Genomic DNA, 23,664 nt, shown 5'->3' with positions numbered 1-23,664 from the left:
AGGCAACAGATGAACATTAAGCTGCCATGCTGAGGAATTTTATTTGCGTCTTTTACTTGGTTGAAGGCGGAGCTGTTGGACAGCTGCTTCAGCAGCAGCGATGGCCGCCCCAGCATCTTCAAGGTGAGTTTGAGTGACGCTGGTTTTGCTTTGGCTGCGGGATGGTCCGTGAGAGCGCAGGTGTCCTTCAGAAGAAGATTTGGAGCTTCCTGGACTGCTGTGGGACTTTTCAATGGTGGGCACCTGCATGTCTGGTAGGTGGGGAAAACAGAAAGTTTGATATCTTGCATTGATTATTTCCCTTGATTGTATAATAGTTACTCATGTCATCCCAGTTTATATGGCCCAGCGGACCTTGGATGCATGTAAGTAAATGGATCCCAGGATGAAGCAGGAGTTGGGATTTTCCTCAAAAATTTCACAGTGTGTTTCTCTCTACTGCTTCCTGTAAGAGTTGGCTGGATAGCACCACAGACAAGGGAAGGCTAATAACTGAAAATGCTTTGCTGTTGTGGAAAACTGGGGACATGGTAGTCTTTTGGGCAAAAAGAAGAAAGACTAAAAAAGGGGATGCATGAGAGAGGAAGATGCTTTTCAGCAGAGTCAGGTGTGCAACTTTGGATGGGCTTTTGGCTCTACAGCCTCAATGGCCTTAAATTTCAATGGATGGTTTCAGACAGCATGATAACCCATGGTGGCTTATAAAGCCCAAAGTAAAATAGCCCCTTTTTGCCAGAGGAGCAAAAATGCTGCTGAGGGGGCATGGGGCAGAAGAACCGCTGCTTGGTTTTGCTTCCTCATGAGTAAATGAGGCCAAGGAGCTGCATCCCACCTGATGCAACAACATTGGCTGGGCACCCCCAGTAGGTAAAAGGGGAATGGGTGGGAAGCTTCCCTTCCCAGTGCTTGCCCCTCATGCCTCTTCTTTTCTTGAGAAAGTCTATGGGGGAGACAGCAGCTTGTCCCCCTCTCCAGGTGATGTGGCACCATAGGAATCATAACTTCTGAGGACAAGGTGACTGCCGGCCAGGACAGTGAGGTAAGCCAAGACTCCTCTCAAGGAGAAGCACTTGAATTTGCAGCCCCTTGTCTGCTACTCAGTCATGGTTTGCTGCAGCTGAGGAGCATGGAGGCTGCCCATGCCCTTTGCTCAGCTGACTACCAAGTCCTGCTTTCTCGCATTGGCAGGAGTGCAGGAGGGGAAGCAGATGGAAGCTGCCCCGAAGTGCAAACTTTTGGCTACTACTATTGTCCTACTCTCTCTGTGTTCCTAGGGGACTGCTGGAAGACTGAGAGGGAAGGGAGGGGAAAGGAAGGGGAAGAGGGCCAATTCTCCTTACTGTGCCTGATCATCATCTGTCAGGCACAGGGGAATTTTGTGCCCAGTGCATGGGTAGAATTCCCAGGGGTGTTACCCTGTTATGGGAAATTGCTCAAGGAGATTTGGGAATAAGGCCAGGCAGATTTTTTTAAACTGCATGCTTCAGTAAATATATATTTCAATATCTTCTTCTTCTTATGATTTTATATAAGAGATGTTGCTTTATTTTGAAAACAAAACCCAGTGAAATGAGAGAAAAGAACCAATTTTGTCTAATTTATTTTGGCTTTGGCAGGTGACTCTGCAATTCTGAATTAATGAAAGCTGTCTAGACTCAGCTCAGAAGGGATTTCTAACTTCCAGAAGCTGAGTCAGTCAGCCTGTTGATAAATATCTGTTCAAAGTTAATTAGATCCCTGACAGTAAAACTTCAGGTGGGTAGGCTTTATTACCATACTGTCTCTGTCCAGAGGCCACAGAATGACTGTAGCAATAAGAATACCAGGCATTAGTGAAATGGGTTCAATGTTCAAAGCACTAATGTGGGACTCCCTTTACCAGTATGAACTGGTTCCTCTCTCACTGTACACACAGCTTCTATGGATGAGTACCATGTCCATCTATCCTTCCCTCCTTCATCATGTGCTACAGCATGGGAACAGGACCTCTTCCAAACTGAGGGCTGCATTCGATTTCAGAAAGGTTCTTGCACGTTACATTCCAGTAGCAGGTGGAGACAAGAGCAAAAGCAGCAGACCTCAATGTAACTTCCAAAGGAGATACATGCTGAAATGGGACAACTCCTGACAACAGTGGAATTGCTGAATTCTGCTCTACCTCCAGGCAGCCTCACATAGAATACATTGATTATGCTAGTCCAGTCTTGAGGTTACTAGTGGCCAGGCTATCCCTGTCGAGGAGAAGCCAGAAAAGGTACAGCGGTACCTCAGCTCACAAATGCCTCAGTTCACAACCAAATCAGGTCACAAACAAAAATTTCATAAAAATGTTGACTCAGGTTGCGAACTCTGCATTGGGTAGAGACTGTGATTGTGGCCATCTCCCCACCCGCCCAAGTGGGGAAATGGCTGCGATTGTGCTGGGGGTGAGGGGAAATGGCTGAGATTGAGCCCATCTTTCCTGCAGGAGTGCCCCTGTGATTGTGCCTGTCTTTCCTGCATGAGCACAACCATAATCTCAGCCATCTCCCCCCCCAGTACGATCGCGCCCATCCCCCCCCAGTGCGCCTGTGTACACACCTGTCTCTCTCCCCCCCCCCGCCCCCAGTGCGCCGGGATGACGGGCACGTGCAGGGATGATGGACGTGATCGTGGTTGTGCTGAGGGGGGCAGGGAGATGGCCGGGATCATGCTTGGGGTGGGGGGCGGGGGAGATGGCCGGGATCTTTGTTGTTCTTTGTCACTTCGCTTCAGTTTTCTGACTAAAACAAAATAGTTACAGAACGGATTAACCTTATTTACATTGAATGTTATGGGGAAATTTAACTTGGCTCACAAACAATTTGGATCACGACCAGAGTCCTTGAATGGACTAAGTTCGTGAGCCAAGGTACCACTGTACTTTGAGCCACCACTGGGCTTCCAGCAACAGCAAGGCTCTGGGAGCACCTCTTGATTATGAAGCTGATCTTTCGAAGGGAGTGCAGCCCCATCCAGGATGGGTGAAAAGTCTATTACCAGACCCAGGAATCACTCAGCCACAGTGCTTCTGTGGCTTCAGTTTATTGTCCCTCATCTAGCCCAGTTCAGCAACTAATTCAGGACTTGCACAGCCTCACCAAATTCAGATGTCACAGGGAGATAGAGTGGTGTGTCATCAGCACACAGATAACAATTCGTTCTATATTCCCTAAGGACTACTTCCGGTGGCATCATATAGATCAGCCTTCCCTAATCTGGTGGCCTTCAGGGGCATTTGGACTGCAACTCCCAGAATCCCCATCCAGCAGGGCCACTGACTGGGAATTCTGGCTGTTGCAGTCCTTAATGTGCCTGGAAGGCACAAGGTTGGGGAAGGCTGATATATATGCTTAACACCTAACACTGGGGACAAGATTGTACCTTCATGAACTATAGCTAAAATGCTGGGGTAGTGGGAAAAGGATTAGATATCCAATATTATTCTCTGCAATTGACTCCAATGTCCAACCTAAAGAGTCAATCCAGGAGGATACTACGGAAACATAGAAACAGAGCGAATCAGAAGGGGCCTCCCGGGCGATCTAGTCTGACCCCCCGCTCCAGCCGGCTCTGCTCACGACATGCCCAACATGCGCATGTCCAGCATATCTTTGAACATCCACACCGATGGGACGTCAATGACCTCTCGTGGAAGCCCATTCCACATCCTCAGGTTCCTAACTGTCAGGAAGTGCTTCCTGACATCTAAATGGAACCTTGGCTCCCTGAGCTTTGCTCCATTGGAGCGCATCCTGCCTTCCTCTGCAGGGGAGAACAGGTCTCTACCCATCTCCGTGTGACATCCCCTCACATACCTGTATGTCCCTCTGAGTCTCCTCTGCGCCAGGCTGAAGAGACCCAGTTCCCTCAGTCTTGCCTCATACCCCATCCCCTGCAAAGCGGCCACCAACCTTGTGGCCCTGCGCTGCACTGACTCTAACCTGGCTATATCCTTTCTGTAATGAGGGGCCCAAAACTGAGCACAGTACTCCAGTTGCGGGCGCACCAGAGTCGTACAGAGTGGTAGTAATACCTCTCTCGAACTAGAAGCCACATTTCTGGCAATGCAACCAAGGGTGGCGTTCGCCCTCTTGACCACCGCATCACACTGCTGACTCATGTGTTGTGTGGCTGTCAGCCTCCCTTCCCTATCTAGCATCACTAGATCATGGTTGGTAGTATCAAAAATCCATGATAAAAAAAAACAAAATTAACAGGGCCACACTCAATAGAAGTTATCCATAAGGGCGATGAAACCTGATTTAGTCCCATAACCATGTCAAAACTCAGATTGTAATGGACATAGATAATCGGAATTCCCCAAGAGTTTCTGCCTAGATTCTTCCACTGGGAATTTTCCAAGGCTGTTCACCAATCCATTGGATGCCAGCAATCTCCTAGGGTGGATCATCTGAATGATTACTTCTGAACCCTTCAAGGGTGAAGTTAAATCTTACTAGGAAATAATCTGTCCATGACAACTGGTTTACTTGGAAACTACCTCCACACCCATTTCAGACTTTTCATTTCACAGCTCAGAGACAAGTTTATTCCTTGCTTCCTGTGTTGGGCTGATAACAAACTGAACACCTCCATGGGTGTCATGGAGGCCATGAAGCCCTAAGCTGGAGCTCCAGAGACAGCCTCAATTATGTTAACTGAAGTAATCCAGAACCACTCTCCTGGGTTCCTCCAAGACCACACTTGAGACCATCTCAGGGAGGACATTGGGCAGCATAAGTGTATTAAGTCCTTTTCACATATGCTTCAAAATATGCGAAGGCTACAGTTAAAGAGGCTGCTGAAATTTACACTGCATCCTGCAATGAACAGAAAGAATGTTTAACTGCTACCACATGCACAGAATCCACAGTCCCTTCATATGAATTCACACCTCAAAATTGGGCAAGTGGGCAGAGAGATCACACTAACTGAGCCCACAAATGTGTAGATTCCAGTCAGACAGGTGGAATGGTATCCTGATGAGAGGAATGGAAGTTCTGAAAACCTGGATGGTTCCAGTCCTCAAGGATTTGTGTTACACTGAGTACTCAGGTGAGCAGAACTGGGTCAGATCAACTCCACCCAGCTCACTCAGCCAAGTCTCAATAATACTTGTCTGATCATCCCTCCCATCTTGATTAAATTGTAAATGTGTGCAAACTTATTGCAGACCAATCTGGTGACAAATAGTGCCAAATGGCAGGAGGGATCCAAGGATGAATTACCAGGCACAAGTGCGTGTTCATGTGTGTGTGTGTGGGGGGGGGGGGAGGGGTGGCAGCTGGAGAGAAGGAAACAATTCATAAAACTCTACAAACCATTCAATTCTGATGTCTCAAATCTCTTCTCTTGCAATATCTCCTTCTGCCCCAAATCATGAACACTTCCATGGGTCCTCAAATCTGGGTTTTCTAAGCATACCAAGCATTTCTTAGTACACCAAACTCTCAGTGCACACTCACAATGCAAGCACACAGGCACTCAGAACCTCATATACTCTTCATCTAGCCAGTCTCTCACAGTCAAACCAGCACAATAAAAATTATCATTTGTTGTTGCAGCCAGTCATGTGTGTGACATCAGGCTTGCTAACCCATCAAACAACATGGAGAACAACCAGAGCATGTATTTCCTAGTCATTCCTACCTACTTCCAGTAGTTAACACTCACCCCATCTCTCACGTGGAGTCTTACAGACATCTCTCCCTGCTAGCTCTTGCCTAGAAGGAATCTCAGCTTGATACCTGTCCAGAAGGAGCATCTCTAGGACCCAAAGCCCAGCCCTGGTCTGCCATCCAAGCTAGACAGCAACTCATAAACCCGCATGGCGTAACAGATAGAGCTCAGTTAACAGGTGACACATACTCTCACCTAGCAACACCTCCACCATACACAACAGATTACAGTAAAAAACCAAGCAGACAAACACACACACACACACACAAAGAGAGACAGTAAAGGAGAAAAAAAATCAGTGCCTTTCTCCCAGAGTCTCAAAGAGGTGAGCCAAAGTGATGCATGCCCTTTGGGATTGATCCTACTGCGGTGGCCCACTGTTCTGCTGCTTACATGTCCAAGGGCCCCCCAGTGGGTCGGGGACAGTGTTCTGCCTTGGCTTGGTGGTTCCCTCTCAGCAAATGATGTCAGTCCAACAAATTGGGAGGCTTACTGGGAGGTGGGGTGGGCATCCATGAGAGCAATAAACAGCCCTCCTTCACTACCAGGGCGATATTGCATTACAAGAGAAATGGAAGTGCCACCACTCAGCATCTTTTTCTCTCTGAGAGGTCCTTTCCATCCAGTTAGGTGAACTGGGGCAGTCCAGAGGATCTGATATGCAGCACGTCAATACCCTACCTCATAATTGACTCTCAATGGCGGGGTGGGAGAGACGCACAGCATACTGACATGGCGGGGTGACAAGTTGGTGTTTCTTGGGAAAACAGACACAAACACACACATGGATGAGCTAACAATCTCCTACCCTTTGATGGGTCAGGGAAAATGCCATGGCTTCGGCTCTTGATGACGGATGGTTTTGGGGACTGCTGGGTGCTCTGCCCAGAATAGGATTTCCCATGATCAATGCTTTCACTCTGTTCCTTCAGAGCATACCACCGTGGAGTATTGTCCAGTTGAGAGGCACTAGACAGTTCAATTAATGCCTATGTGGTCAGACAGAGAGTAAACAAGTTAATAAAATCCAGAGGTGTAAGGAACCTGATCCTGATCTGATGAACGTGTGTGCATCTCTGCTCAAGATGGAGCAGTATGTGAACAGGCTCTGCAAAATATATCCTGCATACCAGGACAAAGGCATTCACAATATATAAACATGGACGTGGTGCACTGCAAAGTCATAAAATGGCTATACGATGACAAAGGCAGTTTCAGAAGGAGGTTTTTTTGTCCTAGTTTTTCCACATTTGGCCTTGGAGATCAGTGTTTGGAGACTAACTGGTTGTTGCCATTGTCATTGTTGTCCTCAAAATAATCGCTGCTCCATTTGTGTACCTGGCATATACAAGGGAGCATAAGCAAGAAGACACAGAAACAAAGAAACAGAGTGAGTCAGAAGGGGTCTCCCGGGCCATCTAGTCTGACCCCCGGCTCCAGCTGACTCCGCTCACGACATGCCCATCATGTGCATGTCCAGCCTATCTTCGAACACCCTCACAGATGGGGCCTCAACGACCTCTCATGGAAGCCCATTCCACACCCTTGGGGTCCTGACTGTCAGGAAGTGCTTCCTGGCATGTAAATGGAACCTTGGTTCCCTGAGCTTTGCTCTGTTGGAGCGCATCCTGCCTTCCTCTGCAGGGGAGAACAGGTCTCTACCCATCTCCACGTGACATCCCCTCACATACCTGTATGTCGCCAACAGATCCCCTCTGAGTCTCCTCTTCTCCAGGCTGAAGCGACCCAGTTCCCTCAGTCTCGCCTCATACCCCATCCCCTGCAAACCAGCCACCAACCTTGTGGCCCTGCGCTGCACTGACTCTAACCTGGCTATATCCTTCCTGTAATGAGGGACCACAATACTCCAGTTGAGGGTGCACCAGAGTTGTATAGAGTGGTAGTAATATGTCCCTGTTTTGAGTTTTCAGACTACATTTTGACAGAGAGGGAGATAACAGTGGGAGCACAAGACAAAGTATCAGGGAGAAATGACCACGATAGACCCTACATATACTTAGGATTGGTTTCTATAGGTGGAGAGGACAAGTTATTTTATTTATTTATTTATTTATTTATTTATTTATTTAAAACACTTCTATGCCACCCCCATCACAACAAAGCCTCGGGGTGGCTCACAACATAAATAAAACATATAAATATAACAATTAAACAATTAAAATTAAAAACCCCGGTGACATCTTGGCTTAAAATTTTTTTTAATCCTATAAATACAATAAATTACCAATTAAAATAAGTTTTAAATAAAAAGGTCTTAGCCTGGTGCTGAAAAACATAGTGATGGCGCCAGGCGGACCTCTCTGGGGAGTTAAAAGAACTTCACAGAAAAGGTGGGTTTTGCAAATATTGGCTATAACTGTAGCCAATCAATTCAGTATCCTGAGACAATGTTACCCTGAGCTTTGCAAGTCTACTTCAAACCTTTGTTTCTTATTGTTTCTACCATCTGCATACAAACTATGGTATCAATTCAAGCATCACATCAAACCACAGTTAAGCTCCATTAAACATGGTTTAGCATGATGTCTGAGCTTAGCCAAATTGAGCAGCAATTTTTGCAATGGTAGTGACTGGAGGAATCCTATAGGCATTGTTGCTGATTATATTTGTGATCTTACTCCCTTCTTTGCAGAACCCTAGAAAATACCAGAATTGCTCTCTGGATAAGAAATGTATCATGTGTTTATCTTTTACTGACCATCATGCTGGGTGAGAGAATACAGGAAAGCAAGAAAAAATGAGGTACTCACCTCACCAAGGAAGTCATTTGAAGAGAATCTGTCATAGTCCCAGACAGTAACTTCCAGGGTTTTCTTCTTCAGCTGCAGTTAAAATCAAAAGATAATTAATTTCAATTGACATTTTGAATTTGGCATCCAATCCATAAACCATGCTCTGCCTGTTGCCACCTGCCTGTGGCCCTGTTCTTTTTCAATATGACCGTCTGGCAATTATCGTCCTCCCATCAATCTTGGACTTGGAAAATTCATTTCAGGTAAAGCTGAATTTTGATATCAAGCCGGATGAGCTCAGCCTAGGTTTTGTAGGACTTGTGCTATTTGCCCAAGCTTGGCTGTGCTCCCAATAGAAAGTCCACACTGTGACTTTAAAAAGTTGATAGCATCTATCTGTCTTCCTGAAGCACTCAGCACCAGTGAGTAGGTATTACTCTGTTTTAGGCAAAGGCAGAATGCACTGGTATTCACAGTTAGGTACGGCTGAGTACCTTTATAAAAACATTCTGATAGGGCTGTAGAGATCGCCTTCCCACTTTATTTTAGGTTAGGGGAGAGCATATTGATGCCTCCTGATGGGAGGATTAAAAGGATTCTGCAGATAGCCAGCTACATTGCATAACATTTGTCAAAAAGATAACTATTGACATTTGAGCTGTTCCAAATGCTGTTTCAGTAAATAGGGACATCTCTTGTTGTACAGTTCAAGAAGACAGGGCCTGGGTGGATAATACACAGGGATCTGATCCAGTCCTTTGCATGGAATGGCATGCTGGGCTCAAGTCCACAATCCACAAGAGGGCAACCTGTCAAAATGAGGACTACACATGATGTACAATCCTGTGTACATAGACCAAATTTCACAAATGGTTCCCCAGGCAAAACCCAGGAATTGATTGCTTAGCTTTGGCCTATGTGCATTTGGATGGGCTATCTAGAACAACATGGCGGGGAGGGGCTTGGTGCACCAGCTCCACACATAGGTCCATCCTCTAAAACATCCTCTAAAACATCGTACCCTTCTGCTTATTCTCAAATTTTATCTCATCATATTTAAAAGGGAAGGGCAGTATTTTCAGGCTGTAACTGGCAAAGCCTGCTGAATATAAGATATACAGAAAATGACACTATTATTCACTTCAATAACTTTTTCAACTGTTCCCTTTTAACTCCTCAGTCTTTTCAAATTCTAGATATTAAACAGATTTGCAACAGAAGTCTTATTCATACATGGCTTCTATGCAGGACGTTCATCTGGTAAAGCAGGAATGGGGCTATGTTGCTTGTTCCCCAATCCCCCAGTGCAGCATTGCTGGACTAGCACCATGTTCTGTGTGGCTGTCAGCAAAGCCAAGATTATGCATGCGCATCACTTTGCACGTTGGAGACCATGTGAGTAGACTGCCCCTAGAGCCCATCGAAGGAACCACCTTGGAGACAGGGCACACAGAACCGTTCCTTATTCACCATGTAAACAGCCTGCACAGAAATAACATGTGAACATGACAGAGATTCCATATCAGCATCTGTAAGAAACTTTCAAATTGCTTTCTTAGGGCCTCTTGACTGGAGGTTTGGCAATAGCGAAATATCATAGAAGGTAGGTGCCTGCTGTTCAGCTGTATCTCGCCAGTGTTGACTGGTAAAACATGCTTTGTGATGTTGATGTGCTCAGTATTTCTATTCTGCACAATGTCCTTAGTTGCTGATTGCACACATAAGGTAATGCTGAACGTGCTTCATCACATCACCTGCTTATTTTCCTAGAGTTACTAGATGGAGAAGATCTGGAAGGGCTGTAGCCACATATAACGCACCTCACCACACCCCCTCTTGTTTTAGTCAGTGTATGGGGAATGTCTTTCAGCCAAAGGAGTGGATTAATTTTTGGAGAAGCTCCTAAGGCCATTTTCCAGTAATGGGCAAAGCTGAAGGCTAAGAGGGTGGACCCAATGCAAAAGGAACAGGGCCAAAATATGGTAAGTGTCAGCATACTGCAGCTTAAAATGTCCACTGCCAGTGACTGAGGCTTAAGTGATGTATTTCAACCTTTTAGAATGTGAGGAAAACTGAACAAACTGAACAGTTGTTTGGGTAAAGGAGGTGGCTCCTGAGGGTCAGATCAGAACCTCAGGAGGACTAGAGGTTCTCCAGCCCATCCCCTGGTACAGCTTTACCTAGGCTATGGCACAGAAAGTTTCTTCAACTATTCCAAGGCCCAAGAAGAGTACAGAGTTCTTCATCTGATGCTGTGCCTGCTTCTCAGAGCCACTAAAGTTTTTCAGGGGTGCATCATGTGACTATCATATAGAGAAGCCACACTCTTGGTCCCCAACCCCTGCATTGAGCATTCTGCTGGCCCTGTGTCCATGGACATCGGACTCTCCTTGCACAACCATGCTGGCTTCCAAGGCTACTTTCCTGTCAGCTAGCTTTGGAAATTTCCTTTATTCCACTTGCCCTTTCGCTTATTTTTTTCCCTTGCTGGCCATAGCCTGCCAGATTCCAGCATTATCATAGGCAAGTAGGGTGGGAAGAGAGGTGGAACAGCACCTTAGGCTCTTGCTGTTTCTAAATGTATACAGGTGCAAAGAGGACTTATTTTTAAACAGGCAACACTAGCATTTTATGAAGCTTCTAAATGCATTTTAACAATGCATTATCAATTCCATTCATTATGAAGTGGCCACATGCATCAGAATTAACTCGAACTAATTATTGGAGGCATCCTTTAACTTTTTTCCAAACTTCAGTGAATGTGCTGTCATTGTAATAGCTAATCATTCTCTGGCCTGTAGACAGTGTCTGAAGGACACTTCCAAGCACTCTGACCTTGGAAGGGAGGATCCACAAACCAATCCCCTTGCCCCTCATAGCCATCATTGCTTCCATTAAAAAAAATCTGTCCTGAAAAAGGATGCCCAGTGCTAGAGTTGCCAAAGAAATTTAACTTAAATTTGAAATTAATTTGGGGGTCCATGTACAATTTAAACCTCCTGTTTCTCATCCTGTAGCAATGCAGCCTTTTTCATGTTTGTGTGTGAGATACTGGCTGCCAGTCAGGCAAGCAGACCTGAAATTAGGATGAGCTGGGGGAACTGGCAAGCTGCATTAGAGCAGGGGAAACCCATGTTATGCCTCTAGGCAGTTCTGATGGAGACAGTCTTTCTCCCAAGTTGAAACTCACAGTTTTCTCTACCCATGTTCCTCTCCCTCTGTTTCAGCTTTGAGAAGATAGCTCTCTTGTCCATGCCAGGAGGAGAAGCCGGAGCAAAAGAAAGACTCTTGAGGTGTGTGGGACATGATTATATAGAGCGTTCACTTTCTTGAATTGCTCCTGAGCCAGGAGCAGCATTTGGTCACACCTGGAACAGAATATTCACGCACCTGCTCCATGGAGATATTTTTATAAATGACTGTCTGGTTCCATTCAGGATTCAAGCTCTTCTGTGCATACTTTGTCCTCCTCTTGTTCTCAATGCTGAAAAACAAGAAAGGAACAGAACGTGTCATTACTTCTACTTGTTTCCACCAGTTCCATTGTAGAAACAATTTCAATGCATATGATAAAAATAAATAAACCAGTCGTTCAGGCTGGCACAGTATAAAGACGGTAAACCTGCTTCAGCGTAGATTATAACATTCTGCTGCTGAACATCCTCCCAGTCCAGTCTTTGAAAATTAAATTTCTGAATCCTGCCTACTAAGAAACTTTTTAACCAACTGACAACACCACAAATTGTTGCATTTGTTGCATTTACAAATTGTTTCTGTCTTTTGCTGCAGCAGTTCCCATTTTAAGGCTGAACTGTGATATATCGGCTTTCTTGAAAAACTTCCTTCTGACTATCAGTCTGAGATGAGTTTAAACCATTGTTCTATTTTCTCATCTTTAATCATCAGAGAATTATCCCTGAAAAACTTGAAAGGGAAACTCCAGTACAAACAATATCCTTTTAATGATAGAAACCCTAATTCAATATTGATCCTTTAAAGCAAGAGTGGAAGCCAAACAGGGCTGTTTTTCTATAGGCCATTCCAGAGGTTTTGCTGAATTATCTGATTCCTAACATAATTTATTGTGTTCCAGGTGCCTTGAAAGCAGAACAAATGACAAACCCATACAGATTCCTTTGCCACCGCAGGACATTGGTAGCAGGTCACACACACGGCATTCCAGCTCCTTTTGAACTGATTAAGCATCCCATATTAAGATTTGCTTCATATAGTGAAAGTTAGCTTAAAAATGCAAAGAGGTGTTATTTTCAGAGCCTAAACAGGTCATCATTTTAAGGAAAATGGAATGTTGGCTGAGGTACTGGCTGTTGTCTCCCCTACCCCACTTTTATCACAGCCATATTTTAGGATAGATTGTTTCACATTACCTTCCACAGATTGTCACTGCGTTGAAGGAGACCTGTCACTGCATGGAATGGGGCATTTTGAAGCTGGTGTCTCTTGTCATTTGGCAACTAAAGTGACCTCTGATAAGACAGCTCTGCTCTTGGCAGCAACACTCTGTCTAGAAGGATGCCATGACTTTATGGAGAGCCAGAAAATTGAGGCAGATGTTGTACACCAGAAGAATATGGTTGGCATCGGTTAAAGCCAAATGGTGCCATCCATGCTACTCATGGCAGCTCAAATGTAAGGTATGTTTTACTGAAGTTACAGCTACTATTAGTTGGAGGAAAATCACAGTTTATCTAGCAATGACATGCATATATTGCAGTACTGGCAACGGATAGGAGGAACCACAAAAAAAAAAAAAAAAAAAAAAAAATCAAATCCCAGAGAGAAAGAAAGTTTCAAGTGGCGTACAAAGTGAACATTCTTCTCAAGGATTTGCCTATGCACATTTACTGTCAAGTATATAAGCTTATCAGATATAGAAATGTTTTGCAAAGGAAACTGATTAAAGAGAGCTGCATGCATTGTATAGGATTTGTAGCAGAATTAGACTGAGTTGCTATTGAAATTCCATCAAAAGAAACAGTGAAAGGGAATTAGGGGCTTTCTCTGAGTCAAAGCATCTGAACAAAACCTGGGAAAAGTAATGGGTCCAGTGTTCCTTGTAAGTGCTTCAACACATCTCTACCTTCATTTTGCCCCCAGTTAAATTTAAAGAAAATTTGGAGACCTTCCCTCAGGCGGATCATCTGGACTATGTCAAAAGAAGCCAACAGAGTTTAGATAAGATCAACCACATTTCTCAGGTGGGCTTTGCTCACACTTAGGGCAGGTGAATCAATAAATAATTACTATAAGATGAGATCACATTGCATTATTTCTACATATTTGAAAGGAAGGGACACTATCTGCAATCCCTGAAGTAACTACCAATTTTTTCCCTCTGTACTAAGAAGTCAATGCACCAATTTGTTACTCATTTTAGATTTTTCGTTTTCACAGCCCTGAGCAGCAAAGCCACCCTTGAAGGAAATATAATTTTGTCACCCACTACACAGTCCACTGGAAATTTGTAAAACCTTTAGTTACACATACAGGAATCTGGCTGTTTCATGCACAGAAGCTGAGAGAGAATCAGCTGAAGGATAATGCACTGTACCTTGCATTCTGGACAACCATAACTTGGCTGCAAGGACCCAATGAAGAAAAGTTGTATTGAACAGCGGTGGAACAATACAGGAAGCAGAAGAAAAGAAAATCCAGGGAAAGAAGATATTTAAAAGAGTTCATGAGAGCACAGAGTTATGATCAGAATTGGCAGAAATAGAAACATTAAGCAGCTTAGGTAATTCAGCATGGAAAACTCCTCAACAATATCTATTAGCCATCTAGTCATAATTCAGAAAAACTATTAGTCTGTAGCACTGCAAGGTGCAGTTCTCAGACCCATGTGGTCCTCATCCTTCCTTCCTTCAAGGAGGCTATTTAGAGCTTTTCTGAATGGTTTAGAACAAGCTGCAATTTCCAGTCATGTCTGACAGTAGGAAACTCTAGTGCCTTCAAAGCACAGATAATTCCTTAACTAGAATATTAAACTACAGTTTGATCCTGCTTTGACTGCAATAAGGCAGAGATGGGCAACCTTTTGCAGGAAAGGTGATGACTCGGGCTGCACCTCTGTATTCACATTTGTTTTGATGCATGCACTCATTCTCTCTCTCACACACAGAAACACAATCTCATTCATTCATATACATAAACATTTTCCTGCTTACACATTCATATATCCAGTAACCTTCATCATGATGGCTGGTAAAAAGGGAGAGTTTGTAATGTCACTCCCTCCAACCCTACCAGTGATCCTCTGTTATAGCAGGGAGGAAACAATGGGTCTTGATGAGGATTACAAGGAGCTTAGACCCTTCCCCTCGTCTCCATGGATAATCGTAACATTGCCCAATGAACCCAAAAACAACTGTAAAGAATCACAAATGCACAATAAATGTCTCATGGAAAAAAGTCTTTAATGGGGGGCAGGGGTGGAAATATCCTCTCCACTTACCCTCTTCCAGGTAGAAGGTAGACTTTGACAAAAGGATCAGAATAGCCATTGTTGTCCCGGGGAGCAAGGTTTCTTGCTTGAAGAATGTGAATGATTAGATTACCAAGGTGCTTGTCATAGTTGATTTGAAGCTAAGGAGAACATTAGTTGGTGTCAGTCGGTTTCCACATTAATCAAAATAATGCCACTGTAACGTATTGTTTTTATTACACCTTTTGTCGTGCCTAACGGCTCGACAGAGATGTTGACATACAAGGAAGGGGCAGAAGCTCACAGTGAGAGTCAGGCGTTACAACAAGGAGATTTGTACTTGGTGCCCAGTGTCCAAACGGCCCCCCTGCAACCTGTCTCTGAGGCCTCCTCGTGAGAAGCTTCCCCGCAACCTGGCTCAGAGTTGTTGGAGCAGGGTGCACCTTCCCCTCCTGAAGACTCTGAGGTGGTTGAACAAGCTACTCACCTCCCCAATTAACTCACACAGCAGCTGGCGATAAAACTAAACACTTTTATTGCTATTCACTACAAGATTTATGATGTAACAGATAAACTCTGGCAACGAGCTCCTCGCATCTCAGTTGCCCCCTCCTTTCTGAACTAGGAAGGAGAAAGACACATGGATCTTAAACGTCTCTCATGCCTCTCCGTGTGTAGGTGGGACAAACTTCTCTCCTGTCTTTCCAAATGGCGTAGCCTGCTTAATCTTCTTCAAAGTTGAGCGTTCTGTAGATTTCCTGTTACGTCTTCCTGTTCTCCAGGACCCAGCCCAGCAGCTTCAGAGTCGGGGTGTGGGGGCAGCTTGTTCAACCACCTCGGAGTCTTCAGGAAGGGAAGGTGCACCCTGCTCCAACAACTCTGAGCCAGGTTGCGGGGAAGCTACTTGCGAGGAGGCCTCAGAGACAGGTTGCGGGGGGCCGTTTGGACACTGGGCACCAAGTGCTAGTCTCCTTGTTGTAACGCCTGACTCTCACTGTGAGCTTCTGCCCCTTCCTCGCGTGTCAATCTCTGTCGAGCTGTTAGGCATGACACCTTTCTACTGTTCTCTGACACTAAAATTCACTGATGCAGCTTTCCTAAATGAATCTCACAAAGAACTAATTTCAAGCAGGGAAGTTAATCTTTCTTTCAGGATAAAAGGAATGGAAGCATATTTCCTTGAAAAGTTTAAGAAATAATTTGTATGTGTGTGTATACACATGTGGTGGGCTGTTCTGACACAATATTGCATCAAAAGTTCCATCCTGGCTATTGCCTTGTCACATTAATTCTTAGCTGGGCTGCTTGCATGTTTAAGCAGCATGGATCCTTCATACTAATTTTAAAATGCCACTGCAAGCAATCAGCACAGACTTCTGGCAAGAGGGACCCGTCCATCCTCAAAGGGTGGATAGGAAGAGAGAGATAGGAGAGGAAGTCATGTCAGAAAGAGAAAGATGGCGGTGGGAGGGTAGTAGCAGAGTGAGTGAGTAAGAGCAGTGTGACCCTACTCATTTTTGCCTTGGCCCCAGCATCACTAGCTACAGTCCTGGCCACCTCTGGCCTCTGCCCCCACCCCAGCTGATTACCCCTGAGCAAACAAGGAACTGTTTAAATGTTTCCACATAAAATCCTTCCTTCCTTCCTTCCTTCCTTCCTTCCTTCCTTCCTTCCTTCCTTCCCTCCCTCAACCTTTCTTTGCGCTTCTTTTCTCAGAATGACTGAATAGACTACAGGAGATCCCTTTCTACAAGATCCAGAAGTCAAGGGTTTCCTGATTGTTTAACAGCAAAGGCTCCCAAGGAAAAGTAATAACTACAAGAGCTGCTGTAGATAAGCTAATAACAACCTAGCTTACACTTAAGGGAATGAAATGGGTTAAGTGTGAGTGGTTGTTGTTGTGTGGGTTGTTGTTGAAACATGTTGCCTGAACCCACCTGTGCTAGCAAAGCCATGACCAACCCATGAAGAGAATCATGGCTTGTTGGATTATGAACTGTGGGTTATGAACCATGAACCATGGTGAACTGTGTTCACCATGGTTTGTTATCTCAGCAGGGTTCAGATTATGCATTAACTCATATTTCAACAAAACCTACATTCAACCCACATTCAGCTGAGCTATTTTCTCATTTTCCTCACTGCCAGGATGAGGGTTCATAATACTTATGACCTTGGCTTTCATGCCCAAGGGGGGATTAGAAGATGGATCTCCCAAGTGGCTTTTAATTTTTTTCCCCACAATTCAGTTTACCAAAGGCACAACTCTCCGCATGTGTCATCTTTCCCCTGTGCTGGTTGGAGAATGCAGGGAGTTGTAGGTCTTTTTTCTGTCTAAACATGCATAGGACTGCTCCCTGTGTGCCTACTTGAAGCTCTAGAAATCTTTCTTCTCCTCCTCCTTGTAAATCTGCTCACAGAGAATTGTGTATGTGTGTAAAGTGAGGAAGAAACAATGCCAACTCTACAGAAGAAAAAAAATGTATTGAGCATAGAGGAAAGCTGTAGTAACTTACAACTTGATTTTTTCTAATGTGGACAAATTTGCTGCCCTTTAATAGCACCCCATATGTCTGCAAAACCGTATTACTCTTTTCCATGGCAGATAAGGCTTGGGAATAAACATTTTATGGCCACCTACTTTCTGCCAATGCAGTACAATTCTATGCTTATCTATTCAGAAGTAAGTCTATTTAGCTTAGACTTAGAGGGTTTCACTCTCAGGTAAGTCTGTATAGGAATATACCCTTAGCTATGAAGAATCCTAGGGAGATTAATTTAAAAAAGTAACAATGAAGAGCAGGTTGACTGGTAACCAGCTACCAGTCACTTTCATTTTGTCACTCAATGTTTCTTATTATCGTGATTTTGGACAGTGGCTTGGATCTGTGTGTCCCTTACATACTCATCTACCTTTGGATCCAAACAAAGGACTGAACCCTCAAAAGCAACTTTTATCCTGGAATCCCAGACTTGTTTCATTGGGAGTAAATTGTAGTTGAAGCCAATAAGATTGACTTCCCAGTAGATGCACATAGGAGTGCATTGCTAATCTCTAGAACTCCTCAACGTGCTTAAAGACCCAGACATATTCAGTGGGGATTTTGACTTTGCTTTCTCTTTGTGGTAGCTCTTGACATCATCTCACAAACAGCTTTGAGGAGTCTCCTTGGTTACAAAACTGATTGTCATCATGGTAGGTTAGTGTAGAATAGAACTAGTTGTGTGATTCTTTTTATCCCAGCTGCTAAAAACAACTGAATTATTCCCACTGCAGGTAATTACAGCAATGGAACTGCCCCTTTAAACAAAACAACCAGAATGCAACTATATAATTGGAATATAATATGAGCACCAGATGTCTGCTCTTTTCCAGTATGACCTGACCATCTTTTTAGTTTTGTATCATGGCATGGGAAAAATGGAAAAGAAATTGGAAAATCCACACAATAATTTACTCACACACACAGATAACATAACCAGAATTTAAAAATAAATATTAACTCTTCCTTTCTGTATGAAGCAGCAATTGGATTGCTATCAGCCATCAGTGCTTACATGACTTAAAATGAACAGGTTTTAAAAAATCTATATTTAACATTGATTCACACATTTGCAGTGCTGCCCATTATCTTCTGTAGATTTAAAGACCGCACAAGGTAGCCTAGAAACGAATAATGATATTATACAGCTTTCTTTCACATATGCATTCATAGAAAAATAAATGCTATAACTTAGTATCAGACTACCTGAATTTCCCCAGTTATTGGATGGGATCCAGACTTTGATGCTTCAGTGGGCTGCCATATTAAAAAAAAGAACACAGAAATTTAGGTATATACTATTGGTATCAATTATTAACTTTAGATAATATCTCTAAGAATGAATCTAGGATTATGATTATTGCAAGCATTCTTATGTCTACACAGGTAAAATGCCTAATTATTGATTTTGGTGGTACATAAACATAGAACTGAAATGAAAGCTGGCAAAAAGTACCATTTACTATAGAAAATTTGAATGTAATATCAGCATTCAACTTCTGTAGGTTTATTGGCATCTTACTGGATAACACCAAAATAATAACAAACTCTAAATTAAATACCATTAAATCTTAACTATCAAATCGTGTAAAAATATAAAGCAGAGTAAGATAGCATGAATCCAAAGGCCTGGGCATACCTAATGAGAATTTTTACTCTTCCTCTTTGCAGACATTTGTGGTCTGTTAAATGGTCTGAGCAGCTGAAGTTTGAAAAGCTGAGCTCCAAAGGCCCTTGGGTTTATGGTATTACTTAGACAATTCTTTGGATCCCAGCCTAAATACCCCTGCATGTGCAGCTATCAAATACTGTCAGATACTACTATAGATCAAGTATGAAATATTCTCAAATACCGAAAAAGAAAAAGCCTTAGATGTCACCGTTCGGATATAAGCATTGGGAGGTGTGGCTTTAGGGGGTTTTGAATAAAAATATTATTTGAAATGTTAACATTTTTTTGCAGAATTCTGCTCAATTTAAACCCAAATCACAGAAGGCTTTTCATATACTCCTGTCAAAAGGATTACAATTGGAAGTAGAAGGGAGAACACTGATTGGAAGCCAGTGGATGGCACCTACCTCTGCCTCTCCGTCTCTGCTTTCTGCTGCTATCAAGAGCCCAAGTGCTTATTGGAAGTTCAAAGAGAGATCAAAGTGGCCAGAAGCAAAAGTAAAATACCCTTCTGAATCCTCAAGTGGGTTCCAAGCCCTTGGAACCACTGCCTGTTTGCTTGGACAATGGTAGACCTGGCTTGCTTCATATTCTATTGTGATCTGAATCCCACCAAGGTTGGGCCATTCGACTCAGATTTGTGCATTGCCTGTGGCTTTTGCACAGTCTCCCCTATACTTCTATATCTTTCAAACTGGACTGCACTCTAGGCAGGCAACTGATTTGCAGCACACAGCCAAACCAGCGTCGAATGACTACTAATCTCAGCAGGCCTGTCACTCTCCATATGTTACAGCAAAAAGGAACGTCAGTGTATAAGCAAATTTATATATCTTGAAAGGTTAGTATAATGGTAAATCAGGAGCAGAAAAACAGTAATTTTATTCTGAGGTGGGTGGAGAGGACAACCCACCAGTTTAGTGGGTTGACTGCAATGTCAAAGTTGCAACCCCCAAAATGGCAGGCATCAATGAGACCACTCCAGAGGAAGTAGTTTAAGGATTTCTGCTTTTAATTAAAAGTGCAACCTGTTCTTTTGCAACTAATTGCTCTCAAAGGATATTTATAATTAGACACCCAATATAATGTGGGTTGTAACATGATCATCCATCAAATGATAAAAGAAGAAACAAGCTTTCACAGGATGTGGTTGGCACTTTGCACCAAAAGGTTCATTCCCTTCTGTGCCATGTAATTTACTCTCATTTGTTCAGTTCTTTCTGTAGATGCTGCAGCTTTGTTGAATGAATGGTTTCTCCCTGTAGCACTTTGAGCATTTAAGGCCATGATGAAACAGGCATGCATTTGGTGGATCGAAATGACAGTCCTACTGTGGCTGTGATGCTCAAAATCAAAAGTACAAGTAACTTTTGTTCATTGCTAAAATGTTCTAATAGTGATAAGGTTCTAATAATGATAAGTCATAAAGAAGAAAAAGCAAAAACAACAAAGCTGCAGGGTCACATGTTTTCATACGGAATATCACATATGTATGAAATGTTGTCTATTGCATAAAATGCAACACAGGAGATCTCTTAGCAGGGCCTTGCCATGCAATTTCAAATATATAATTTTCTTATTGCTGTACTTCTGTCTGTCTCTCTGTCCTCCTGTCTATCCCTCTGTCCATCCATCTGTCCTCCTGTCCATCCATACATCCATCTTGTTCTGGATCCATACAGGGTCAACTAGAAATAAACAAACAAAAGAAGTCCATACCTTGCTGCCAGTGTGCCGCTTCTTGCTGACTGAAGGAGAACCAGGCTGGCCAGGGCTTGGAATGGAGCTAGAGTTGGCTGACGCTGTTCCGGAATGTGCATAGGAGCCCTTTTCCATGGCCGAGGAAGCCATCATTGGGGCCTGCTGCAGAGAAACCTTTTGTAGCTCTGCAGCCAGTTGCTTAGGATCAACACCCGGGGACTTTGTTTTCTCCACTGGAAACAAATTTTTTTGCATTCAGGTTTTTTCAACCATCAGTGCATGGGAACAGACATGACCATTCATACTGATAACATTCTTATTCTTTCAGCAAAAAGGAATGCCAAGAACCAAGAAAGATCAACAGCAACATATCCCAGAAATTTAAACTAAATTCAACTATGAAACTCAATGATTTCATCTAGACTTTTAACCAGGGCAGTATCTGCATCTTTTGGGGGAAAGGCAGGATGAATGCAAAGGCACTGGGATGATTGGCAAATACATGGAGGTGGACACTTTTGAATAAAAAATACAAAAAAAAAAAGTTTTACTTTGTTTGACTGTACCCAAGCTCAGATCCAGTCTTCTTATGGTCCCCATCTGGCTCTCTGGGATTCCCTCGAAGGCCATGCCTTTGTCTACAATTTGGTAGTTATGCAGCATTAGCGCAGGTCTTCTTCTCATTCAAAAAGGTTGAAGTGCCTCCCCTAAGGCTTAATTACTGCCACTATGCACTTGAGGCTGTCTTAGGGTATATATTTGGTCCTGTCCTTTTTGTAATTGGTTCCATCTGCCTTTGCCTTCAGTCCAATCCACCCCTTGGAAAATAGATACCAGGAGCTTCTGTGAAAGTGAATGTGGCCCTCAGACTGAAAGAGGTTCTGCACCCCTGTGTTGATGGTGAGAATATCTAGATTTTCACATTCTTCGTGGTTTATCACAGGAAATATTGATGACCAACAGTACAAGGGTGCTTTTATTTTAATATTTTTATATTCTTTACACAAAACTCAAATATATGCATTTAAGATGGCTCGTTCTGTTGTAGGTTCTAAACTGTTTGGCCATGGACCACAACAAACGTATTGCATTGACAGTCCATCGTACATGAATATGTCCAGTCCCTTTTTAAAGCTGTCCAAGCTGATGGCCACCATATCTCTTGGTACTTCTCGTTCTATGGTTTAACTGGGTGCTGTGTAAAGTATTTACTTCTCTTTAGTTTGAATCCCCACAATTCAGCTATGTTGTATGTTTCTTTCCCCACACTATGTGTAATTTTATACCTCTCTATCATACAAATACTTATTTGCCCCTCTTTTCTTTTTACTAAGATAATATCTTCCAAATATAGGCCCCTTGGTAATTTTATTGCTTTTTACAGACTTAATAATTATAATGAAATAAATTTAAAATTCTGTCCATCTTTCAGTTGTAATAATATCAGTACACTTTATTTCAATTATTGAAACACTAGTCCATCATATGGCTCAATGTACAGGTGATAGATTTTTTGTTGTTGCCTTAGGGTGGAGGGAAATTCTGTTGTCAGAGTATACAAACAAATACTCCATTCACGGAAAACATGACCACTGTTTTCCACTCATAGAGGAGAAATAGGAAATATTAACTTGGATTTTTTCCCCTCAGGGAAAAAAAAAGCAAATCCTCAGCTTCTTTTCATGGTACAACTTGTACGAAATTCAAGATACAAGTTACAGCAAATGTTCTGCACCACATGTTGCATGCTAAATGTAGCTGAATCTTTTTTTTTTTCTGTAAGAAATCACAATTTGTGGCCTGTGACATTAAAGAAACAAATGGCTTTCGCTTACCAGGCTTTCCTGGCTCAAGTAATTCCAGATGTTGTGGATTTTCGGCATCTGACAACATGCTGAGATCTCTAAAAGAAGCAATGACAAGCCTGAGACAAAAGGAACTCTTTTGGTATATCCTCATAGCTTTATAAGGGAAGATAAATGGGAAATGAATTATGGCAGAAAACAGCTTCCAAGCATGATCCCTTCTCGGCTGAGACATGTTTGTGATGCTGTTGAAGAGCTGAGAAAAATGATACTTTTAAGGTGAAATCTTTAATGGAATAAATGCAGGTTTACACTGAAATACACATACTTTCCTCAATGTTTTGATGATTTATAACTTCTATGTAATATTTGCTTACCTATGATTTTTGCAGCACCCACATAGTGCTTTACAACCAATTATCTTTCATTTACAGCAGTCCTGTGCATTCATTTTCTTCTCATTTTACATATCATTAACCTACATCATACCAACATGCTGAAATTGCTCAAGGTAGATGTGATTGCACTGAAATTTGAACCTAGAATTCTCTCATTCTAACTGTAAAAAAGGCCACTTTATTCTTTCAACTAGGATTAATAATGTTTGTTTTCACCCTTAATCACTCTTCTAAACAGATATCAATTGACCTTTTCCAATTACGAAAAGAACCTGAACATGTAGCCCCAGCAGACACACAAAAGAAGACGTCAAAAGGAAGGCAGAATTTGTAATTCACACCCATAAAGCCCAGGGAAGTTAGCCTTTAGTTCAACAGAATGTGACTTGCACTCAGAATCTATCTTAACTCTTCCTTTTGTATCAGCTTATCATAAGGAACAAAGAAATCCTCCTCTCATATATGTACCAATCAATTTTTAATTTTAAAATGTTCAGATTAGCAAAGGTTCCACCTTAACAATTGTGAATAAAAAAGCCATGAAAAGCCAAAATCAATGGAAACAGAAAGATGGGGAAAAACTCACAGTCTTACACATATTTCTGCTTCCCCACTCTGTTGACTGATGATACTCTGGACCTCTTCAT

At 42.9% G+C, this 23,664-nt stretch overlaps 1 protein-coding gene across 1 annotated transcript; it reads right to left on the bottom strand.

Moving 5' to 3' along the window:
• Nucleotides 1–39: 39 nt before the first annotated feature.
• LOC123033940 (protein piccolo-like) lies at nucleotides 40–23,664 on the bottom strand. The gene is made up of 9 exons (XM_044450903.1): nucleotides 23,612–23,664; nucleotides 22,650–22,717; nucleotides 20,833–21,047; nucleotides 18,648–18,698; nucleotides 14,929–15,059; nucleotides 11,844–11,937; nucleotides 8,472–8,543; nucleotides 6,509–6,689; nucleotides 40–251 (listed from the first exon to the last, which is right to left on the bottom strand). The coding sequence occupies exons 1-9, from the start codon at nucleotides 23,662–23,664 to the stop codon at nucleotides 40–42; spliced, it is 1,077 nt and encodes a 358-aa protein (XP_044306838.1).

This window comes from Varanus komodoensis, unplaced genomic scaffold (genome assembly GCF_004798865.1).
Source record: "Varanus komodoensis strain SLA01 unplaced genomic scaffold, ASM479886v1 scaffold69, whole genome shotgun sequence".
Taxonomy (NCBI): domain Eukaryota; kingdom Metazoa; phylum Chordata; class Lepidosauria; order Squamata; family Varanidae; genus Varanus; species Varanus komodoensis.
The sequence above is the reverse complement of the archived record's forward strand: the minus strand, read 5'-3'. Positions and strand labels throughout refer to the sequence as shown.